Genomic DNA, 24801 nt, shown 5'->3' on the forward strand with positions numbered 1-24801 from the left:
AACCACTCAGCTCAAATGAACTTGTTTTTCTATAATATTTTCATTTTGATGAAAAGTCTGGACATCACTCATGTCTCACAACTGCAAATCAATTTAGCATCTAATTGATATATAAATTTGAGCTGACAGTCTCAATGCAACAGAGGAAACGATGCATGGTTTTACCACAAACATCAAAGGGTGTTTTACACTGTGCTGTACACTGTTAAACTGGTTTGAACCCAGGCTGGATTTACTGAGACTCAGCCATTCACACTGGCTGATTAACATAATAGTCAAAGTAAGCAGTGATGCGAAACTCAAAATATTATTAGTCTTTTGTCTTCTGTCTGTTTTGCCTCAACACTATTTCCTCTTCACATGAGTCTATTTATTATTTCATTTTCTTTTTTTTTCCCCCATGCAATTTCATTAAAAGAGCAGATTATAAAATAAACCTACAGGAAAAACAGGGTATAAGATATCCACAATATTGGAAAAGAAAAAAATAAGGAGCATGCTTGAGGGCTACACCGACTGAATGTAAGAGAACATTTCTCACAGATACAAATTTAGTTTCAGGGTATCCAGACACGTTACTGAATACCACAATGAATACATTAAAAAGTAGCAATGAAAATGAAGAAAGAACTTGCCACACATCAAAAACTCAGCTCTGAACCAGTCTGAACTTCTCTGTAGATCTGTAGAAGTGCGAGTAATGTTTCAAACCGTTTCACTATATGTTTTGTAGTGAAATTACAGTCACATTATATACACAGCATTGTCTGAAATGCAATAAAAATAGAGTTGCAAAAACAGGGATTTGTCACATGACCAAATGGGGTGGCTATCTTATAAATAAAATAGCAACTATCATTTGGGGTATTTTGATAGTTATCACTAAAGAAATTAATTTACAATACAGTTTGTCACATGTACCTACAGTTTTTATGGCCTTGAAATTCTGAAGTTTCACTGTATCCACATAAATACTAAATTTGGCATTAAATACGCTTAATTTTGGTCTTAGATATGAAAATCCAGCTCTCCTTCCTTCCTTTTCCCCAGTCCTTCGTCTAATGCTGAGCAGTGGGCGGGACTGAGTGAGTGACGGCTCCTGCATTGTGCTCCTGCTGTGATCCGTCTGGGACTCGGGCTTCTCACTGGTAACTGCCTCGTCTGCAGAGCTCTCTTTCCCTCTCCCCCTCCCACTCTCTCATCTTTATCTGTACACACACCTCCACTCTCCTTTTCCCTTGCTTTTTTCTTTTTTTTCCCCAGTTCTCTGTATGCATTCTGCATCTTCACTCACTCCCCTCCCTGCTAGCGGAGGTGGGCAAGCTTCCCAGTGCTGGTGCATCTAGCAGGTGCAGCCTCTTTCTCTCCTCCCTCCCTCCCTCCCTGCCTCTCTTTCTCACCACCCTTGCTCTACCAGTGTGCACACTCCGCTCTCTCTGTGCCTGTGTTTTTTTCCCCCCTTCTCATTTGCTCTCTGCCTCTCAGCGGCGGCAGCTCGGGGAGGCAGCTGGATGTGCGTCTGCATCACAATTGCCACAGGTAAAGACAGCTGCATTGTCGGATCTTGCTAACCCCAGAGGGGGTTAGGGAGTCTTTGCCGCTGCGGTTGCAAGTTCTCATCCCGGCGTGGGGCGCACATTTCTAATCATCTCCAAGAATCCTGGGGGTAAGGACGAGCAGAGGATCCCAGCAACCAGACCAACAAATCATAGGCTGACTCGAAAGAGCACAGGCTTTCAGGAACTGAGGGAAAAACACCACTCAGAAAGAGAGAAGAGACAATCAGTGGGATATTTTTAAAACACTGTGGCATCCTGTTTGTGTTTTTCCTCTTATCTCTTGTTTTCTGCTCTTTCTGTTTCAATCATTTTCATCCTCTCCCTGCCTCTCATCCCCTTCCTCTCTCATTTTATCCCTCTGTGGCGGAATGTTCCCTGCAAATAGATGAGAAGAGGCTTTCTAAGCGCTTGCTGCAGTATTAACGGACAGTATACTGAGACAGCAGGGCGCTGAGCGGACAGCTTGGGGAAATCTGATCCATAGCCGGCTGGAGAAGGAGCAGGATCACGCGTCGCAGTTGCAGATTTATCCGCCCTGTGATACCACTGCGCGACAACACCCCTCATTCTTTTTTCCCCCCCTCTCCCTCTCCCCGTGCTCATCTGAAGTGTTGCTTTTTGACTGAATCCAAAAAAATTAATTGGATTCTTCTGCTTCATTTTTAGCATCACTGGAATTTAGAGCACACATAAAGGAAGCGAAGTGGGTTTGGATCCAAAGAGTGATAAATAAAAAAATCTTCAAAAAAGGGATAGGCTGATAGCAAAGAGTGACAAAGATAGTGGATAATCCTATGAGAGTGTTGGACAGACGCATAAACCACAGATCTCTTTGCTCTCGCTCTCTTTCAGTTACGAAAGACACCGATTTTGGGAGCTGAGGGACGCTGACTCGACTAAAGCTGTTGGAACAGGCGGCATTGAGAAACATTTCTCCTCTCTTTTGGTCCAGTACAGGGTGGGGAAGCAACAAGACCCACCCTACAAGTTCAGACAATACTGTCCCATCCTGGATCTTACATGGAGGGGACATACATGCATGTGAAGTAGAAATAGCTGTGGATTTTTGCTGCAGTGGCATCCGAACACTGATGCCATGGATTCATCACATGCACAGATGTAAAGCTGTTCCTTCCCACCCATCTCTCCCTCCCAGCTCTCTCTCTGTCCCTCTTTCTCCCTGATAGAAGCATCAATTCTTCTTCTTCTTCTCCTGGTTTTACCCTGCTGTGAACATCCTGAAGTTCACTGTTGCTTCAGTTGGACATAGGGACTCGGGCCAGACTAAACACGGACTAACTGGGCGATTATCCGTCTACGCCAACTCTCCCATTTCTCACTGGGTGTCTCTGAGTGTGAGTGTGTGTGATTGTGTGTTTGTGATTGTGTGTCTGCATGTATCTGCACCCCTCCCTTTCTCTCTATCCTTGGATTACATATTTGGGTACGTGTTATTGAGAGTGCGAATCCGTGGGGTCATTTTTTTCATCCATTTCACCTTTCCCTTTATCTCTTCTCATTATCTGGCATTGTTGGGAACCTTTCTGCCATGTGCTACCGATGCCTATCACAGGGTTAACCCTCAATGAGCCATAAAGGACGGCAGGGAAGGATGAGCGAGTGTTCTGGGGCAGCTGTATCCGGGGTGGTGATCCTGGAGGAACCTGAGGGTTCAGGGGCTTCAGGGGGCCGTGGAGAGGGCCAGGCCCAGGATCAGGGTCCCCTTCGTTGTGCTGTTTGGCCACGCCAACAGACATGGCTATGTGTGGTACCCTTACTTATTGGTTTCATTGGCCTTGGATTGAGCCTGATGTTGTTGAAATGGATTGTTGTCGGTACAGTGCGGGATTACGTGCCAACGGACTTGGTGGATGCTAATCGAATAGGCCAGGATCCTATCTTCCTCTCCAAACCAAGTGGGATTCCCAAAAGTCCCGACACTACTACTACTACAATTACTCCTACAGTTGATGGCGGGAACCCCACGCCTAGAACTGTAACTGTTGCGAAAGGCAGAACTCGTTCCACTGCTACTACCACTACTATAAATCCTAGAGGAGGTGGAGCCTCAGGTAGCCAAGTAACCCCTCGGAATCCTGTAAATCGTAACGGACGTGGACCTTCAGGTTTTACTACAACCACTGCAGCGCCAAGGACAACCTTCATAATTGGGGCGGCAACACCTAGCCCCTCTCCGTCCAATCCAACTGTACTCCATGACTCTACACAGATGTGGACCCCGGAGCATACTACAACTGAGACGGTCTCTACTACGCTCACCACGCGAACGCACAGCCACCGCAAAGCACGTAAGTCATTCATATCAATGGAGGACAGCATCTTGGTGTTTGAAAACTTTATTTATGAGGAGTTTGCTTTGTTTGAGCAGATTTACTGATTGGCATTCCACAGGTGTGTTGTCTGGCGGAAGTGTTAAAGGTTTGTCCACTGGTCGGTTCTTTAGCAGCAAGACTGGTGTTTAAATTTTGATTTATTGTTGACACTTATGAGATTTTGCAGTTTATTCAGACCATTTGGTTTGCAGTTGCCATGCACCACTTTCCCGTCGTGAAAGTTGTATATCTGACACCCCTGTAGGCTGAGAATTGCAGAAGAGTGATCAATAGCATTGATTGGTACAGTAAGGCTATCTGAACTATTATAGAAGTCAATAATCAATCTTTCTTCTGTAGTTGGTTTCTGCTCCTTTGCCGTATCATGTACTTGTGACATAGAAGCAGCGCTGTGACATCCTTTTCAGCAAAATGGAAAATGGTGGCAGAGACAGCAGGTTATAACTTTGGTCTTAAACAGAAATTGTTTGTCTAGAATTTGTTGAGTTAGATGAACTACAGGTACAAAGTGTCGGTCATGTCCTTTTCCAGGTAGTTTGTGCAATATGATCCTTAAGGTGATATAATTTCTTTTCATGAACATTTCTCATGCATTTGTTTGTAAAATGTTTGGATTTAAAATGTTGGGCATCTAAACTCCTGCACATTGCACTTAATGTGCAATAATGAAAACGTGATTTGTGCTCATTGACTTGATACGTGTGCATGCATGCACTCGTATATACACTAAGTGCTGTTGTTTACTTGCTGCTACCTTAAAGCTACAGAGATGTCATACTGAGGTGTTGTTTCCTTCCTATAAACCTCCGAACCTTTTTGATACGCACAAAAATTACAGCTGACCCACAGATAAACTGATCAATTGCGGCATCTTGAGTGACTTGAAAAGAAATGCGTTCTAATCCGTTTGTTAATGGATGCTGATTCTTGTACGTCTTTTTACTGCATCACTGTCCTTGACTCAAGACATTCTAGCGAACATGCTATTGATTAGTGCTGCGGGGGATTTTCTTGCAGCAAGAAATGACACATTCACACACACATACACACACCACACACACACATATATATGCACAGCTTCGTCCATGATAAACCTTTCTGCTCTCAAAATGGTGTCACATTGTGAACTAGACTTCCCTCTGCTTGTGATGTTGCTGTCTCTGCTCTGATCCTGGCGTGGGCCTACACAGACAGTTTCAGAGTGACAGGAGGGGGTTATATTTTTAACAGTGACCTCATGCTCTGCATGTATCAGGTCTCTCGGATCTCTGCAGAGGATTTTAAAAAACTGACAAGTCACCAGGCATTTGATGAAATTTAGGTGACACAGGCTCATACATCTCATGTCTTGTTAATCTCTTCTTGCAGTTTAATATTACAGTTATATTCCCATTACATGATACTACTAAATGTCAAGGTCTGGACCAATTAGATTAGACACATGCATTTGTTGTATGCTATGAATTAATTTTCACTGACCTAAATGGTTCTGTAATGGCATTCAAGCTTGAGTATTGTTGCTATCGCTCATCATATAGTCTGCTGTTATGCCTGCATTACAGGATGGCCACCATTTATTAAATTATTGATAATTACATGATGGCACTCATATTAAATAAGTGATAAACAAAATCACCCCCATTCCACTTGCTGTGGCTTCTGTCTGCTTGACTGCAAAGGTGTGGCTGCTTCTTTTGTGCCCATGATAATGAAAACGTCTCCCGACTATACGAGAGACCAGGGAATGTTCCCGCTGATAATTAGCAGCATAGGGGAAAAATACTGTGTATCATCTCATTACCAGGAGGAAAAATGGGCACCATTCATCATCATCTATTCATTTATTAATTAACCATTAAAAAAGAATGCCATTTCTCCAGAAAGTGCCCCTGAAAACCATTAAGCCTCATTGATAAATATCCTTGGGAAAATGTCACTCCTTCTCCAGCTCGCCGGAGAAAGTTCTGTCACTACAGAATAGCCAACTCATTCGATAATCCTAAACACCCTTCACCCTCCCACCCTCTCTATTCTACCACCCACATGCTGCTTTGATTTGAAAAGGCCATCATTTTCACATTAACTATCCATTATGAGTGAATGTGTTATGCGGTATTACCGAATTGCCCGTGTTGGCTTGTGCTCAGGAACGAGAGAATTCTATTAATTTAAGTAAAGCTGGCCATCTGGGTGCTCTTATCGATGCCTGTCACTGTCTTTGTGGGTCACAAAATTAAGATGGACATAGATTTTATCTGACGCTGGGCCGTGGTAGTTTTAGTGGCCTGCTATGGTCTACAGAGTTGCGAAGCTTGATGAGCCGCCGGTTCCTTTCTTGCTGTTGCAAACTCCCATTTGAGGTTGTTTTTTTTTTCCTTCAATATTACATGAAAAATGGGAGGCTCTTGCATAATTTAATGTTACTGTAGGTTTTACCGGTCATTACTTTGCAATAATTTATCTTCAGTCCTGAGAAACCCTGTTTGATGTAGTGAATGGCTATAAATAATCCTGCTGCTTTGTGGTATTGGTGATATTTAGTGACATTCTAGCTTGTCTAAAAGTCGAGATCTGACAACTGTAAGAAGATATGATTGAGGCATCAAGGTGTCCCACTCCTCGCAAATGTCACTTTGAAAGCATGATTGACATATCTAAATCTGTTGGACCGCACAGAACCTTAAGCTGTTCCTGTGCTATATGCTGCAGAATGAAGCAGAGACCTGGGAGAGATGCTATCATTATAGGGACCCAAGTGACCTCTGCACTGCAGGGCAAAATGTCAGGTGATGCCTCAGCGATAATGTCACTCGGATCAAGCGAACTGGAAATCGGATCTGTGCCCTCGTTTGCCACTCCTCTACACTTTACAAGTTATTATCAATTATGTAGTAATACTTGATATAAACTAAAATAAAAAATAAATGAAAAATTGAGAAAGAGGATTGGAAATTAGAAGCTAGAAGATAAGACCAGATAAGTCAATTGATGATGAGAATGCACCAGGGCTGTATTGCTGTATTTGTTGTATGATACGTCCCTGATAAAAAAGACAAAAACATACGGGAATAGAAGAAACTGAAATGGCGAGTAGAGCCTGATCTCTAATAACTACACAATTGTCAGGTTCAAGCTGGAGAAGATGTTCTGGTGCAGTCTGAGGTCTCCATGCTGAGCCACTCAGTGGGATTAGGTTTCAGTCAGACAGTGGCCCTGAAACCTAAATCCAGATTAACAGCCCATCACCATGACTGTAGAAGCAACAGAATTACATTAGCCTACCTATCAGTCACACACACTCTACATGGGCTTACAAGCAGCCTGACTGCTGAAGGATTGTTTTGATAGATGGTCTGTGGCGGAATGTTTTTCATTAAATGATGCTGGGATGACATGTTTAAGAGGGTGTTTTCTCTTAGCTGGGTTTCAGAATTCCTCAAGGGTTCTTCGAGGAGACCGGAGGAAATGGTTTATGCTTATATTAACAGCAGTGACATGACAGTCACACACAATAAAGTGGTGCTTATTGCTGCTTTCTGTGACAATAGCCTAGTGCAGGGAAGTTGTACCATTTTTTGTTGCGAATCACGCAGATTCATGCTCTTTCACCAAACGTCATCATGAATTATTTGTAAGATGCTTTGAAAATACCAAACAGGAAATGTATCCGATGAAGCTTAAGCTCTTATGATCATCATTGCACGGTCATATACTGTAGGTCATGACTGGTTGAGATTCAACACGTAGTTTTACATGTCTCTCAGCCAAGGCCATCATATCTGTATATTATTTTATATTTTTTCAGACAGTCATTTCATCTACCACTCATGGATAAATGAATTATAAATTAAAATAATTAACCAAGAATTAACTTTGGTTTTCATCGCTGCTGGCCAACACCGAGGGCATCAGTGTACATGTTTGTGTTGCACTAATCATCTCATATGGAGAGATTTTGGGTTTTAAACCAGATTTTAGGTTTTAAACCAGATTGTAGAGTTCACAATCTTTACACTTGGATTAGTTCTCTGTGAGCTGATTAGTAACATGTTCCCTATGGGGTTTTCCATGCATGTCTGAGTCTGCACTGAAAATTCACACGCTCACTTGAATGTAGACACTCAAGTGTCCACAGCAGCACGTATAAGTGTGTCTATATGTAGTCGATGTGAATGACCCAGCTGTGACCTGTCTGAATGCTTCCTTGCAGCTGAAAGAGCTTTTAAAGACAAAATTACAGCTTTTGGGGGATGTGGATGAAACGGCGACTGAAACGTGGCATTAAACTGATATTCATACGGTGAATATTGTGTTACACTCTGTAAAAATGTGCTATATTTTCTTATGATACACCTGATATTCACGATTATTTAACTGACATTAAAGAAGGATCATGAAAGACCGATGCATAACTCTGTTGATCAAAGTCACTTAAAAATGTTCACCGTACAAGTCATTTAGTCTTAAATGTAGCTTTTGAATCTGTTTTTACTATTTTATATTTATTTTTATATGTTTCAGGGTTTCACTTTTTTAAGGCAAAGCAAAGGATGCAAAAAAGGCAGGAGGTTATTTGTATTTGCATCTGCCAGGTGAACAACTGCCCTGGGCCGTAGACCTGCAGGGGTCCCCAGCAGTCAGAGCCATCTGTTGATAATCTGATGATCAAAGTTTTGTTTGATCAAACTGTGTTAGAGTCAGACTCTGCCACAGGTTAATCCATGCATGATTTTAGAACTTCAGAACAGAATAAAATGACTTGTTGCAGTTGACATTTTTTACGGTGTATTCTTCTATTTTCAAGCAATTCTGAGATTGTGATGAAACCGTTTGAATGAATTCACACACACACACACACACTTGTCTTGTAATCAAAATGTCTGGGAACCTTAACATGTATTCCCATGCATCTAAATGATAAATGCCCGGGCTTTCCTCATGTTCCACTTTATTTCACTGCCAAGATAACTTACACCCAATCGCACAAGTTGTTCTTAAAAGATCGAGGCGTTCTTTAATGTATAGCACTTAAGTTAGTTTACGTCTGACACACTTGTTGAGACTGCTTTGCTTGACCATGAACTGAATGCAGCAACAACCTGTCACACCATCACAATTTGTGTTTTAATTTGGTGGAGATGCCGTGCGAATTAAGCCTAGCATCACACTGATTCATTCTGATGAAATGTCTTGCAGGGGGAAGAGTGATGAAATATTAATGATGTGAAAGAGAAACATGTTCAATATGTAGAGGAAAGTGTAAATAATTGAAGATGGCCCTTTGACGAATTATCCCACGCTGAGCAATTCCCCGTACATGCATGCGTCTTCAGTGAATGAAGGTGTTCAGGGTGCATTCATTGCCCATGCTGGGTGAGATTGTTTTTGCTGGAGAGGAAAAGAAAGTCGAAAGGTGTTATTTTCTGAGATTTCTCACAAAATTGCTTCATGACTGCCACGGCTTAAATTCTCCGTCATCCTCTCCTCTCTCACTTTCTCTTCTCTTCTCCCCTCCTGAGCACATCTATCAGCCGGGTCTAGATGATGATGAAGTACAAAGTGGTTAAATGTTGCCACTAACTTCAGAGGAGCTTTTAATAATGAATTCGGGTTTAAGCTGCTTTGATTAGATGAGGCTTGCTCCATTTTATTCGAGCCAGTGGCGGGGAAGGTAGCAGCTGACGAGACGTAAGGGAAGTTAATTCCTTTTCTGGGATTCACCTGCCCTGCGTCGGCTCTCCAGAGGAGGCTGTCTGCTAGCTAACTGCCCCAATGTCCCAATTCTATGAGGTGTTTGCTTCTGACTGCTGATGGGAAACACAGCCACTAATATCACAACCAGGGATTTCTATTGCATTCAGCAGCGGTGGAATTGGACTAGCATTGGGTTGTCCCAGCTAATATAATCTCCGTCTTTTTTTTGTTGTTGTTGTTGTTATTTAGTTGTTCAGTTGTTGTCTTCTCATGGGGTGAAAAATAATTAATATCCACAAATGGCTTGTTTTCACTCAGAAAGATTTAATAAAACATGATGTAAATTTAGTCCAAAGCCTAATATTTTGTTTCCCGATTCTATAAAACATCAGAGAACATACAGTATAAGAAACACATATTGATTTTTGTGGGTTATTAAATAAGAGAGGTTTCTAAAGAGGCAATAATCTCCACCCCCTTCCCCTGCAGCCCACCTTTCCCTCTCACTCTTATTAAATCCATCAGCTGGCCTACAGCAGTAAACCATTTAACACAAGTAAGCAAATAAATATCAGCCTGTCATGAGTTCAACCATAGCCAACAGCTAGTGTTGCAGTTTGTTTCTCTGTGGTTATTTCAGAAGAGAAGTTTGAGCCATGACAGATGGGGGCAGGTGACTTACTGCACAGCCGACCTGTGGATGCACAACTCTAGCAACGCTGTCTCTTAGAAATTATGTTTCTGTTCAACTGCAACAGGAAATATATTGTTTAGAAAATGTAATGAACATGTACTTAAATATAACGTTCTATGTTGTTGTTTTTTGTTTATTACCATCACAGTGTTCACAATGTATTTGTTTTCCACCAAAATATCCAACCTTGCAGAATACTATACATTTGTAGTGACCACAGCTTTACTAAACTTACAAACACAATATGTTTATTACCATCTAACCAAAACCACTCTTTCCCTAACCTTAAGTGCTTCTGTTGCCAAAAGCTAACCACAGATGGGTCTGTGGATACAAACCAGAGTCTCTGGTGTCACAGTTATGTGCTTTGTCTTCCTGCCATCCACCTTAATCACCTCCTGGGGACTCCGCTGCCTTTAATAAAGGTAGGTAGGGCTTTCAACAGATCATCGTAACCAAGACCACAGTCGTTTCCTAACCTTAACCAAGTAGTTGTATTTAATTAAACTTAACAGACCATAACCAAGGAGGTGGCAGATAAGTAACCTCATATGAGATGTTTCTATAACAGTCTTATGGCAATCGTTGTGGATTGTACAACCCTGACAAAGCCACCTCTGCATATGTGTCACTGTTTGCATATAATATTACTCCCTTATTCATTTGTCCATTAATTTTTTGTCCTCTAGTAATTCTTTTGAAAGACTGATTTAGTAACACTCCATAATAAGCTGAGTAACACAGTGTGACTTCTCTGAGTTTTATGCTTCAAATATAAAAGATTCACCAGTGATGCATTGGACTGCAGAAAAGCCTCTCCCCCTGCCCTCTGCTCATTATGCACCTGGCACCTGGCAGTAAATAATGCTATTAGCGAAGATAAAATGCTTAGACAGTGATTATTGAACCTCAGTGCTAGCAGGGAACCCGACAATTCAGGCCTGCACCAGTTCAGGTCCGATATGATTTCTTTCAGTGGCTGAGCTGTATGATTGAATTTTTTTTCCTCCTCTACCCTGCCATCCCTCTCTCCTCCTTCTCTCCTCCCTCTCTCTCCTCATGTCTCTCACTGCCGGTCTCAAGGTCAGCTTGTCTGATTCATATTACCGGCATCCTGCTGCTGATGTTGACTGGAGTTGCTGGAGTGTCATTAACAGCGGTTGTATACAAGGGAACTGTCAAAAGTTGGTTTTCCAACTAAAAGAACATTTGCATTTTTATTCACTCAAATAGTGAATCAAAGTTAAATGAACATCCCCTGTTCATCATGTGATCATGTGCAGTGGGGTTTATTTCTGCTGTACGTGACACTACTTTATCCTGTCAGTCCACTAGATTTCAGAGGAGAATTTACTACTTTTCATTTATCTATTTTGCATATAAGATATAACATATATTATGATCTGCTAATAAACCTGATAATTTATTTACAGCATCAACAGTATATAAAACAGTCAAATTAGCTCCACTCCACTCTAATAAAAACCCAACAGCATAAATAATCATAATTAAGTAAAATAATCTGGATACCTCTCCCACTGGCCCTGTAGGTGCTTCAGTGCTACTGTTTGTGTGAATGAGCCTTTGAAACGAGGGCCTGACTGAAAAGCACCTCAAGCTCAATCAGTTTTCCTGTCCATTAATTTTGACATCACTATCAGCACGAGATCCTCCCTCTTGGTTCGTTATAGATAATGATTCTTTGCATGTGGGTGTGTCAGCGTGTGGTGGCACATTTTTCAAGCACATTTACATGAGCCACCACCACCATCCTCTGCCCTGTATAAGATATTGATCCCAGTGTGATTGTATCCAGGTCTTTTGCCACTCAGCAGTTTAGCAGGCGGCTCTGTGAGCGAGCGGGGCCTGCATATGGGCGTGGGTTCTGATTATCCCAAGCTCGCTGCATTTTGCTGCGGTTATTTTTAGCTTCAAAGATTGTTGCCAGCTTCTCTCTGAGAGGCTGCGTGGAGCTGGCTTTTCTGGTGGAGGCCTCGGAGCTGACAGTGCTGGAGGAAATAGAACAAAGAAGCAGAGAGGAGACGGCCGGGATGGTGACTTTAGCGTTAGTGGAAGATGGTTTTATTTTGGAAACATTACAGTTAGGGAGGATTTAGTATGTTAAGCTCAGTAAAAAAAAAATGATTTCCTGTGTTCCGTTTGTTTATTTTGGGAATGCTGCCATTGTACTGTATCTTATTATGCTAAGTAACAGCAATTGGAGGCCTCAACAATGTGGGACTGAAGATGCAGGAGCCTATTTTCCAGGAAATCAGAGCTGTTAAACCGCACATTACTTATTATGTTACCACACAGGAGGTTTCCTGGGAAAACAGCAAGCTTTCTAGAAGGTCAGTTTCACCTTGGTGGAAAACACACCTCAATAACACACACACACACACACACACACACACACAGAGAGTGGTAGGCTCGGTGTCATATGCTAGACATTGGTCCTCTCAGCTCTGTCCTTGGGGCAGATGGTTACATCATTTGTTTTTGTTTTTTTTTTTTTGGATCCTGACATGGATCATGTGTTTGTGTTTGTGTGCAGGTTTAGACAATCAGTAGATTGAGTTAGAGCTCAGTGTTCACTATTCTGACAACAAGCTTCACCATATCCTCTGTCTTTGCATGTCTTCCCCCTTTCTCGCAAGCAAAAAAAAAAAAAAAAAAAAAAAAATATATATATATATATATATATATATTTCATTATCAAGTTATTTGTCAGACACGTTCTGGATGAATCAGTTAATCACATGAACAGTGAAATGGTAAATGTTACATCTTCTTGTTTGTTTTGTCCAACTACAGTTGACAATTTAAATATATTCAGCTTAAAAAGTGAAAACAGAGAAAAGCAGCTAATCCTCAGATTTGAGAAGCTGGAACTAGCAAATATTTGACATCATCCTATGATAAATAGGATGATGTCAGCGTTTATTGGAATCAGTGTTGATTAGTTTTCCTTCCATCAAATAATCATTTCACCTCGAATGTGCATCACTCTCTACCTGTCCTTTATTGCTCTGTCTCTTGTTGTTTCTCTCTAACCCTGGGACACTGCTGACAGCTGTCTCAGAGAGACTTTCTGTGACAAATCTGGTGAACTGGTGGGCTGTCTGTCCATGTATGTGTTTTTGAAAGAGACACAGATTTACTTATGACAGGTGGACTCTCTTGCTTTCTTTGTCCATTGCAGGCAAACAAGAAGCAGAGAGAAGGAGGGAGATGGGATTTTGAGGTTTGAGCAAAGAACAAAAGGCAAAAAAGGAATGAATTCAGTTCAGTTCCGTGTTATTTACATAGCACCAAATCATAACACACATTATCTTAAAGCCCTTTAACGGGTAAGGACAAGACAATAATATAGAGAGAAACCCAACAATTCCCACCATCAGCAAGAGACAGTGGAGAGAAGGAGAGAGAAGAGAGAGAACTGTTTTATTCAAGCACTGTCGGACAGATTGTTAGAATGATAATAATAATAATAATAATAATAATAATAATAATAATAATAATAATGATAATAATAATAATAATAATCCCAAAGCCAAACTGGGAGCCGATTCCACAGGAGAGGAGCCTGATAGCTGAAGGCTCTGTCTCTCATTCTACTGTGGAAACTCCAGGAACCTGAAGTAAGCCTGTAAATGTTCTATTGGAACCACAGGGTGAGATGAGGTCTTTAAGATACAGTGGAGCTTGGTCATTAGGAGCTTTATACATCAGGAGAAGGATTTTAAATTCTGCCCTGGGTTTTACAGGGAGTCAGTGCAGAGAAGCTAACATGGGGAGAAATATGATTTTTTTTTTTTTTTCGAGTTTCTGTCAGTACTCATGCTGAGGCATTTTGGATCAACTGGAGGCTTTTCACTGAGAATGAATGGAGACGAAAATGGAGGAGAGGGGCAGTAAAAACAGAATAATGTGGAGTAAGAAATGCACTGAGGGGGCAGGAGAAGAATTGGCTCAAGGAAACCTTTCCAATGAAGCAAGATGAAGGCAAAAGGAAACCAGCCTCTCATCCATCTAGCAACAGTGAGCTCTCCCTTCATTCTCCCTCCATCTTCTCCTCTCTGCCCACTCAGTTCATTTACATTTACATTACATCCAGCTGGAGTTGATTTGGTGGCAAGTGATGGATGGCGAGGTTCTGATGCTGTTTATAGAAATGGGCTCAGGGGGTTAGCAGTGTCAGCTGTTTGCAAGGTGGCGAGCGCAGTCTGATACAATATGGTTTGCTCGTTAGCGGCTAAATTGCTAGCTGAAGCAGTGGCACATCTATTTATGGGAAATGAGGGTTTAATGTCTGCTGCTTGTCACAGTAACTAGCTAGTTAGCATATCCAGCATAAGTCTGACAATTTAACAGAACGGCCTCCAGATGTTTTCTTCCACCGTTAAAATAACCTGAAGTTTTGGACCTGATCTCTGACTTTTTGTAAAGTTTAGTTTTTGACCTCAATTATTTTTACAGAGCAAAGTAATTTAACTACATCTGGAAAGGATTAATTCCTTGAACAACATCTGAGCTTTGATATCTCATATTGGAAATCATATTATAATCTGCAACATAATAATACCACCATTATAATAATTAGAAAAGCGGGACCTATATTATCTAACAACAGCCCGAAATTTCATTAAAATCATTAGATTCATAAATTATTTCTCCTGCAGTTCAATGAAAAACTGTGTTTACTCTGTAATTTGCACAGAAATGGTGTGTGAAAGACAGACATCACTAATCTAGGCAGGATTAATATCACTGGGTATATCTGTGACACAGGAACATGACCCAGCCTACTCTGTAGAAATCAGTGCTGTCATAACAGGGCTTTTGTTTGTAATACCAGATTTCCATTCATGCTAGAAAAAAAAAAAAATTCTGTGATTGCCCTCGAATCACTGCTCAGACTCCGGACAATCCACCAGCACATTGTCACTGGACAGTATGGTTCATTTTTGTAATCGTTGCCCTTTAACAGCTGACCGTTATTTCCTGTTTGTTATTTCTTGTTATTTCTGTTTGTGGTTTCCCACTCACACATTCAGCTGTGGTCGGTTTGGTTAGCGGGTATGGTGCAAGTTTTTGTTTTTTTGTTTTTGTTTGCACGCCAATGCATTGGCAGCCAAAACAAACAAGGCTGCTTTTGAACACATTCCTGCAGGGTGCAGGCCTTTCTATGGTTCTCAGGTTTTCCTCACAGATTCAGCCATTATTGAGCAGTCAGCTTGTAAAGTGCTTAGATATTGCTGTCTAGGTAAAACAAACAAAGTCCTTGCAGCCTGTGTGTGTAATACACACTATGTTAGTGATGCATTGGGATCACAAACACACACACACACACACACAAATGCATTTCTATATGTGCCAAGTAAATGAAGATGAAGGACTGTGGAGGATGTGGTGTGACAGAGCTGTAGAGCGAGTGCAGGAACTTGTTAATGAAAGGAAACAGAGAGGCAACTAGACCCGAAAAAGTCCATCAATCCATCCATTTTCTAGAGCTACTTTTCGCGTCCTCCGTTGCAGAGGGCCAACGCATATCCCAGCATGCACTCAGCACGAGGCAGGGCACACCCTGGGCTGCTCACCAGGCTATCACAGGGCCAAACACACACAGAAAAACACTTCCACACTTAGATTTACGCTTCAGGCAATTTATAGTTTCCAGTTCAGCTAACCTGTGTGTTTTAGGACCGCGGGAGGTGTGGGAGAAAATCGGAGCACCCACAGGAAACACATTCAAGTGTAACATCCAGACAGAGGGGACGTGGACGAGTTGGGTAGACTTCAAACCCCGGGCCTTCCTGCTGTCGACCAGCAGCACCAACAGAGTCAGTCAGAAACACTAATGTCAAGGAAGTGATCATTTGTTTTACCAACTCTATCACCAATGCTAAGAGTCAACAATATTACCAAACTCAGAATGACGTTCAGTGGAATCTTTAATGCTAAATACCAATGTTTTTAGCCACAGTCGTGGTATGATTGTAGGGATGGCAACACTGGTTCGTCCGTCACTTTCATCCAACTCAACATGGTGACCACTGCACTTGAATTTGAATTTACAGTCACAGTCACAGCAGTTTGAATGTGATTCCCACACATCCTGTATACCAAACCCTGACTGCCTCTGTTCTCTGTCTGGTGCATCTGTTGTGTGTGTTACAGGCATGAGGTCATTATCGCTGCAAGATGTGACTGGTGTGTGTTGCATGATCATGATTGGATGTTACTAATCTGGTAGTCCCTGAGCTGGTGAATGAGCCACCGATAGCGAGGCATAAATGAAATAGTTAATGACTCCAGTGCAATGCCTCAAGTGATGCAATGCTCCAGTGGTTAGCTGCAAAATTGTGTAACTTTTTGTTTGTGGCATCAAGTTCTGATGTGCTTCATTCCTGTGGCGATGAACACGTCAGAGTCATAAGCTGTCAACGCTCCATCCGCCGCTTGTCAGCAGTGGCTGATGTCCAAAGCCCGCTCTCTCTCTCTCTCTCTCTCTCTCTCTCTCTCTCTCTCTCTCTCTCTCTCTCTCTCTCTCTGTCTTCTATTCTCTCTGTCTTCTATTCTCTCTGTTCCACAAATCACAAACACGCACACACTAACTGAAACACGTGCAAACCACTTGCACACACACACACACGTACACACCCCCTCCGACACACAGACAGCTGGGGCGTCACTCCTCTGGCTCGGCATGAGAGGAACACAGTGGAAGACGGACAGGCAGGAGCTGTCAGTAAGGACGCAGGGACACAGAGTCAGCTTCTCACTTCAAATGATGAACCACATGTGAAGCATCAACTCAGCTCCAATTAGATCAGATGATAATTATCTAAGCACAAGTCACTCATCCGAATCAGGGTGTGAACTGCTGGGCAGGCTAAAGAGAACGTAGAGTAAAGTAAGAGGCAGACATTGCTTGTTTGAAGTCACTGTGGAGTTCAGTTAACATCTTTTATTGACCATGAATGGAAACCAGTTGATCTTTGCTTGATAAACTGTGGGGAGCTGCAGCAGTCACAGTGTTATTTGTCCTTCAATAGAATATTCATAATCTGTGATATTTTTCTATTTGCATACATTTGTCTATATTATTGTTTTGCTAGCTGATGTCATTCAACAGTAATTTAACCTTTTCATGAAAGCTTTTCTGTTGAAAGCATTCAACCCCAAGAAGGTTTTTCTTAAAAAAAAAAACATTGCTGGCATCCAGAAAATTATACCTTTTACATTTGTGAATCGACAAAGGCAGTTATAGTTATCTTGAGCAGTGGCCCCCACGTTGCCTGCAAAAACCTGAAACATGGCTTCCAGATTTCAAGACACGAATCGTGGGCTGAAAGAAAATCTGGAGATTTGGCGGCATAGGTGGTAAAAAAAAAAAAAAAAAAAAAACTTTAACTGCTTGTTGTTTTGAACCAAATGTGCATCTGTACTGAGGTAACACTGAATTCTTGCACTTCTTTTCTCATGTTTCACTCATGCTCTGTCCTACCCAAGGAGCACGTAACAAATTTCTATTGTTCCGGGTTAGAGGAAAACGTTCATGCACAAAAGGAATTTTGAACTGCTGAACATTCAAGTGCTAAAAAAAAGAAACATAATAAAAACACATGCTTGGAAGAGAAAGGCATTGATTACTATAAATGCAGTTATGAACAATAAGATCATCATGATTCACCTCAGTGCCTCAGATTGCGTCCCATCACTCTTTCAGTCAGAAGGAGGCTCAACTGAACCATGAATGTCTCACTCCCATTAGCACTCCCTTTAACATTTGGCAGCTTAACTGTAGTACTACCACATGTGTATGCTCTCCTATATATTATATATTGTCTATTTGAAAGTACATTGAGCAAACCTACTCATACGCCTTTTAAATCCTACATCACCACCACAGCATTAATAAATGATGTCACTTCTCTACAGTGGGACACAATGGGCCTGTAAGTCTACAATATGTCAGCGCTCCGTAAGAGCAGCTACACACGGCGGATGTTCTGTGTGGTTATGCTTGAGTAGAGAACATTCATCATAACCTTTCCACTCATTTGTAAATATGTTCATTCTGTATGCTGACATTTTGTACACTGGATTGTAGAGTTTTCAGTGGGGAACTGACTTCAGAGCCTTGACCTGTGGCCTGTATGGCTCTATTATGTCTGTCTCGTTGGGGAGGTGTTCGTATGAGTGTATGGGACACCTGAGTGTGTTTTAATGGTGTAAAATGTGTTTGTATGTTGTGTTAAGAAGAAAAGTGTCTTCAGGGTTTTCATCTGTCTGTTGCTATGTAACTCAAAAACGTTATTTCCCATTTAAAAAAGCACACGTCTATGAAAATGTACCTTGATGTTTTCACATGTTGTCCAACATTTTCCCCACACTGAGTCACGCAGGACAAATATGTGTTTTCACATTTCAAAAAAAAAAATCACACAAAATTCTTAAAAATGTTTAAAAAAAGGAAAAAAATATGTGTGTGTGTGTGTGTGTGTGTGTGTGTGTGTGTGTGTGTGTGTGTGTGTGTGTGTGTGTGTGTGTGTGTGTGTGACTGGTGGAAAATAAGGCATCCTGAAAAAGAGAAGATGTGATACAGGCTGATATAAACAGATTTTTTTTCAAATACAGCTTGACTTGCAGTCCCTGTTGCATGTCATCTCCCTGTGTTTCACCACAGTGGCTGATAAAACACCACGGGGTACATGTGGATCAGAGGAGGCAAATTCTTTCAGTAAAACACACACACACACACACACACACACACACACACACACACACACACACACACACACACACACACACACACACACACACATCCCCATGTCACATCCCCTGTTGACAAAAACACACACTTTACCAGTTGTTTGTTTTCTCTGAATTTTCAGGAATTCCCTTTAAAACTGCAAATCTGAACATCTGGACAGAAACACAACCGCTGTATGTTTTATAATCTGAATTTAAGGACACCTAAATTCATGAGGCTTTCAATTGTGTGTGTATTTGAGGGATTGCATGCGTGGCTCTGTGTGTATTTGAATGTGAAGCAGCAGTATTACATCTCATCCCAAATAAGCTGTATGGGTATAAAATGAAACGCCTACTGGCTCACTTATACAGACGTCACAGTGCACAGAGAGACCATTAACCTCCTGAACAGGGCTTCAATGGGATTAATGTGACTTCACTACTGACCCTGTTCTCTCTCTGCCTCTCTCCATCTCTCTCGCTTGCCCCTCCTCCTTCTTGCTCTTAGTGACAACAAAACTCACCATTAAGCCTCCCATTCAGTCATTTAATCACGAGAAGTTACGACACGTTACAGATGTTTGTTCTTTGTCACGAAAGGCTTTGCACGGCCTCATCAGTGAAACCCCGGACATTAATCTGCCATACCTACATCCATCCTGTGCCCTTCGTACGTTCACTTTTCTTTTTTCTTTTTTTTGGGGAGAGTACCAATCCAAAGCAAAACGCAGACACAGAATGATGTGAACACTTTTAAGAAATATTCATAACTGTCCAGTTTAGTGTCAAAGCATTCTGGTTTAGATCAAACTCTCCTTATCATCACACACCCACTGCAATCATTGTGGTTTCACAAATACTCAACACCATGTGCTAACACACAAATAAAATGTTCTCCTGTATACACGATATGCTTAATACAAAATCTACACATAATTTGTGATTCATGTAAAGTAACTGCTGTCAGTTCTGCAGTTCTCAGTGAAATGTCAAAGGTACACTGGAACCCTTATTACTGCATTTTCATTACAGCTATGCTTGCAATTTGAAACACGAGCCTCGTTGGCATAGACGTGAGACTAAGAATCACATAAATGTGATTGTTACTGTTCCAGGTAATGGCTTTAATTGTCTTTCTTCCTGACACAAATGGGTAAACTGAATATGGCAGTGCTGCTATTATAAGAATGTAGAGGAATATTCACATGTCACGATGCGTTTCTTTGTAAGTTCTACAACCATTTAAGGCGGAATTATGAAACTAAACCTGTAATGATCAAATTAATTAAAGATCAACACGACCCACTGAAGAGCTTATTCAGTAGCTGTTTGGCTATCGGCTGGCTTCTTTGAGAACTCCCTAAAAGATGAAAGCCTTTTCAAACTTAACTGTGTAACCGTTTGCTGTAAATGATCAGTTTTGATGTGAACAGCAGTGTCAAAAACACTAAAGTATAAATGTGATACCTGAACCACGTGCACTGTTCCACGATGGGACTCTTGTTTATTCCAGTAACTATGAAGTATTATGTAACATTATTAATGTTCATATTTTTCAATGTTCCTAATAAATTAGCCAATAAATGAAAGTTGGTCTCTCTGTGCCAACACCAGATTTAATGCATGAATTAATGGAGTTTGTTGTAACTTTTCATTTTACATTGGACCTGATGGTTCAAATGTTGATGCGACAAAAGGTCTTTTCTGAATATATATGATGCTCAGTGAGTTTTCATTTTAAAGTATTAATTCCTATTAATACTGAAGAATTTATTGTGATTGATCACTGACAAACGCAGCATGTTCTGTGTAGAACGTACAGTTCAGTAACATCTTCTGTTTACATTTACTTCTGTCTTTCCTTCCTTCCTTCCTTCCATCCAGCCATCAGTCCTCCCTTCATTTCTGACTTGCCTCCTTCTCTCCTCTGCCATTAGAAATGAGGGCAAATGCCATCTTGCTCCTGGAACTTTCTCTCACACTCATTAGAGTGCCAGATACCCTCCGGCCAACATCCAAACACACATTAACCTTTAGAGAAATGCATTTTTTTTTCTCCTCCCTTCATTCTCCCCTTGCTCTCGTTTCTCTTTCTCTCTCTTGCCCTGGCTTTAATTTGCTGGATCACCCCACCACCCCCTCCACCCCATCACTCCTCCACATCTTATTTGGCTCCAGATAGAATGATTTGGGGGATTCTGGGCAGCAGCTGTGATGATGTATGGTGTGCATGCGAGCTTTTGTCCAGCTGTGGCAGTCACTGCTTCTTTGTGACAAAGCTGGAGGGAGAAATACGTTGCATTCAAACCTTAGTGAGTCTGCATTAATAAACAATGAGGTAACTGTGACTCCTGTGCATGAGGTTTTCAGTATAATGTTTTGAACCCTTCAGCTACAAAAGGGGCTAAATCTACAGTTTTTAAGCCCCAGCCAGATTATAAGCAGCACTATGCTGAGTCATGATGAGGTCACGATCGTGTGGCAGCCAGGAAGACAAGATCGTTGAAGTTGAGTCTTAGAAATTTATAAGGGTTACAGGATGAATTAAACATATCTATAGCTCAAACATGGCTAGCTTGCTGTCCTGACTCTGTGTGATGTAGCAGAAGAGTCTCAAAGAGCATCTCACCTGCAGAGTGTCGGAGCAAAGCCTGTGAAAGCCCAGTGGAACGATTCAGTCTGGCCTAAAAGTTTTCTCAAAAAACCCAAAGTCAGAGAGCGCCGGTTCGCTCAATGAATGCAGCCAGGTCGTTGTGAGTCATGTCAGTCTATTTAAATAAAATCTGAAATTCTTTTTTTTTCGGGGGGTCTAAAATCTTTAGTCCAGGTCATTATTCTTTTATAGACAAACATGCGAGTCATTCTCTGCCCTTGCACTGCCACAGGTCTATCGTCACTTCTTTTGCCGGTCATAATGAGACCCGCAGCTCCGCCCCTGGCTGAGATGAATGCTCCTCATTTCCAAAGTCATTGTTTATACTGGTTGTGTTTCATTGAGGCTATGATTGAATGGGACCAATTAACAACCTGCCTCGACAAATCCCTTCAAGATATGTCGGAAGCAATTTAGCAAAGGACTTGCACTGTCTAAAATACTGCAGTATGTACAACCTATTTACAAGAGTAAATTGTCAACTTGCCTGAAGGAATTAGGATTTAATTACAAAGCAGGTTGTATGCAGGCTAGCGGACTCTAAATTTGAGTGAGGAATGAGAAGAGTGTTCCTGGAGTACTTCAGACGTGATTTTCCTTCAGCACATCTTGCTGAAGCACCGCTGTGTGTTCCTGTCACCGTGAGCAGCTCTGTTTCTTCAGGTGCTGTCACCACTGGGTGTTTGGCAAATATTTCAACCAGCATCGCACTCACTATTTGCAACTTATTTACCTCTGTCTGACTGTGTGTGTCTCTCTCTCTCTGCATTTAACCCTTTGAATCCAATGTTTTCACACCACATTTAATTTAAGGCATATATAGGTACTGTAATGGCATGGGAGTGACATTATACATGTTCTGAGACACATTTTATGAATAAAATAAATTTTAAAAAATATATACATTTATATCTACATGTTACATGAACAGCAGCTATGTCAATAGGAATGGACAGAGTGTGAGGCAAAGATTGTCTCATTTTTCGGGGACACTGTAAAATGATGTAATTGTAGATGAAAACACAGCTTCACATTTTATCCTCGACCTTGGAAACAGCCGTTGACAAATAATCTCACCTTAAGGTTCTTTAAGTAGCTGCTCTGGGGCTTTCTGTCATGTCACATTATCTTCTTCTTCTGCAGATGCAGTTTTCCCAGTAGTCAGCTGAATTGTAGATTTTCAAATGTCACCGTGTCTGAGCAGTTTAAGGACGTTTATGTTTACTATGGACTTTGAAAACAATGAATGTCACTTTTTTTTCCTTCTTTCTACATGAAATGTAAGTGTTTTATTTTCCAGCGCTGCAGTTTCCATCATGATTAAAGTGTTGTGAACAGGAAAGTTGCCCTTGAGTCAGTGAGATATCTGCGAACTTCATGTTAGCTCAGATTTTATGGCTAAAATTACATTTCAGCAAATCATGTCATGATCAAGTCATGCTGCATTAGCTGCTCAGTTACAGATTGCATTGTAACCAGAGATGTACAGACAACAATCGACTGGATTATGTTTGAGTACTGAAGAAAATCTAGATTTGATGATAGTGACTGAAGTTATATTATATATATAAAAATTTTTTACAAGATGTAAAAATGGATCTATGGATATTTGAAGCTTGAATTGATGACAGAAAAGGGTTTTCTGTTTTTTCTTGTTCTTTTACTTATTTATTTTACACTATGTCATTTGCTCTCTCCTCCTCCTCCTGCTCTCTCTCTCTCCTCCATCGACACCACCCCACATCCCATATTCATTTTTCTCTCTTTGCCTGTTGCTGGGGGAGATGAAGCTGTCACACCAGGCTCTAATGACATAAAATCCACTAGACTTGCTCTCTTGCTCTCCCTCTCTCCCTCTTCTCATCCTTCCATTCCTGCCTGTTCTCTCCACTGTCTGGCTGCTCAGACCCCCACCTGGGCGTGGCAGGCTTCTGCCTCCATCCTGTCCTTATTGGTGAGTGTTTCAGTGGAGTGGCAGTGAGAGGACCAGGGGGCCGAGAAGTGATGGATGGCCATTCCTCCGGCCCTCTCCTTTCCATTCCCTGACCGCTCTCCTCTCATTGCCTTCCTGGGGCTCGGCTTTGCTGGTAATGGCTTGAAACATGATATGAGCCTAACCCGGTGTTTGCTGAGGGAGAGGGAAGGAGTCCCCTAGCCAGCCAGAGTGAGGCCTCAATCTGACAGGCTAAAGCAGAGAGGGCTTCTGCGGTGGGCAGCGTGCTGATTTACAATGTGGAGGGCCAGGAGAGGTGGGGGGGGGGGGGGGCAGTGCACCAAGAATTAGTCTTTGGGCAAAAGAAAGGAATGATACAAGGGAGGAAAATGAATAAAACATGTATGAAATATGCACAGTCACCGCCGTTCCCCTCTTTATTTATTTATTATAGGCTTTTATTTCCAGATTTGTGTACTGTATATCGGGAAGACATCATTTATACGCTACAGTTACAACAACAAAACAGCTTGTACAGCCATCATAAAACATTTGTTGAAATTTACCCAGTTGGCTAGATTACACGTTTTTAGCAGTCACACAGCTCCCACATCTGTAGCCTTAATCTTGATACTAGCAACAACTGATGGACAACCATAATATCTATGTATGAACTGAGTGAACCTGCTGGAAATATCGCCTTTGATTTAGACTGTTTAACCACAACCAATGATGTGTGAATGTGTGAATGTCGTGGGTGATTTAGTTTAGAGCTAAAAGACAACAGTGATGCTGTCTGCGTATGATCCTGTGGAGCCGGGAGTTTAAATTAAGACTTGTTTGGAAAATGAAATGACCAGCTGAAGGAAGAGATAAGCATTAATGTATCAGGGAGCAAATAGCCTGTAGGGAGAGCAGACCACAGTCTGGAAGAGTGAAAGTCAAATTTTCTTTAAAGCGCTTTAAAACGTTCATGGACTCAGAAAGCCAAACTGCGTGTAGCACCTTTGAATCTTCATAGGTGAAGCAAGTGAGGATCCACTGGCAAAATCCACCTACACATGTGTTTCCACTTGTTTTGGCTGATTAGACCTCTTCTCAAGACTGTGGGCGTGTCCGGACTGGGCTTTACTAACATACTCCTCACTCTGCTG

At 41.5% G+C, this 24801-nt stretch overlaps 1 protein-coding gene across 1 annotated transcript in view; it reads left to right on the forward strand.

Moving 5' to 3' along the window:
• The first annotated feature begins 3144 nt into the window (after nucleotides 1-3144).
• LOC121189838 (pro-neuregulin-3, membrane-bound isoform) overlaps nucleotides 3145-24801 on the forward strand; it is a 288975-nt gene continuing 267318 nt past the window's right edge. The window contains exon 1 of the mRNA XM_041050306.1: nucleotides 3145-3868. Within this exon, the coding sequence (XP_040906240.1) occupies nucleotides 3145-3868 (724 nt within the window). The remainder of the gene's footprint in view (nucleotides 3869-24801) is intronic.

This window comes from Toxotes jaculatrix, chromosome 11, assembly GCF_017976425.1.
Source record: "Toxotes jaculatrix isolate fToxJac2 chromosome 11, fToxJac2.pri, whole genome shotgun sequence".
Taxonomy (NCBI): domain Eukaryota; kingdom Metazoa; phylum Chordata; class Actinopteri; family Toxotidae; genus Toxotes; species Toxotes jaculatrix.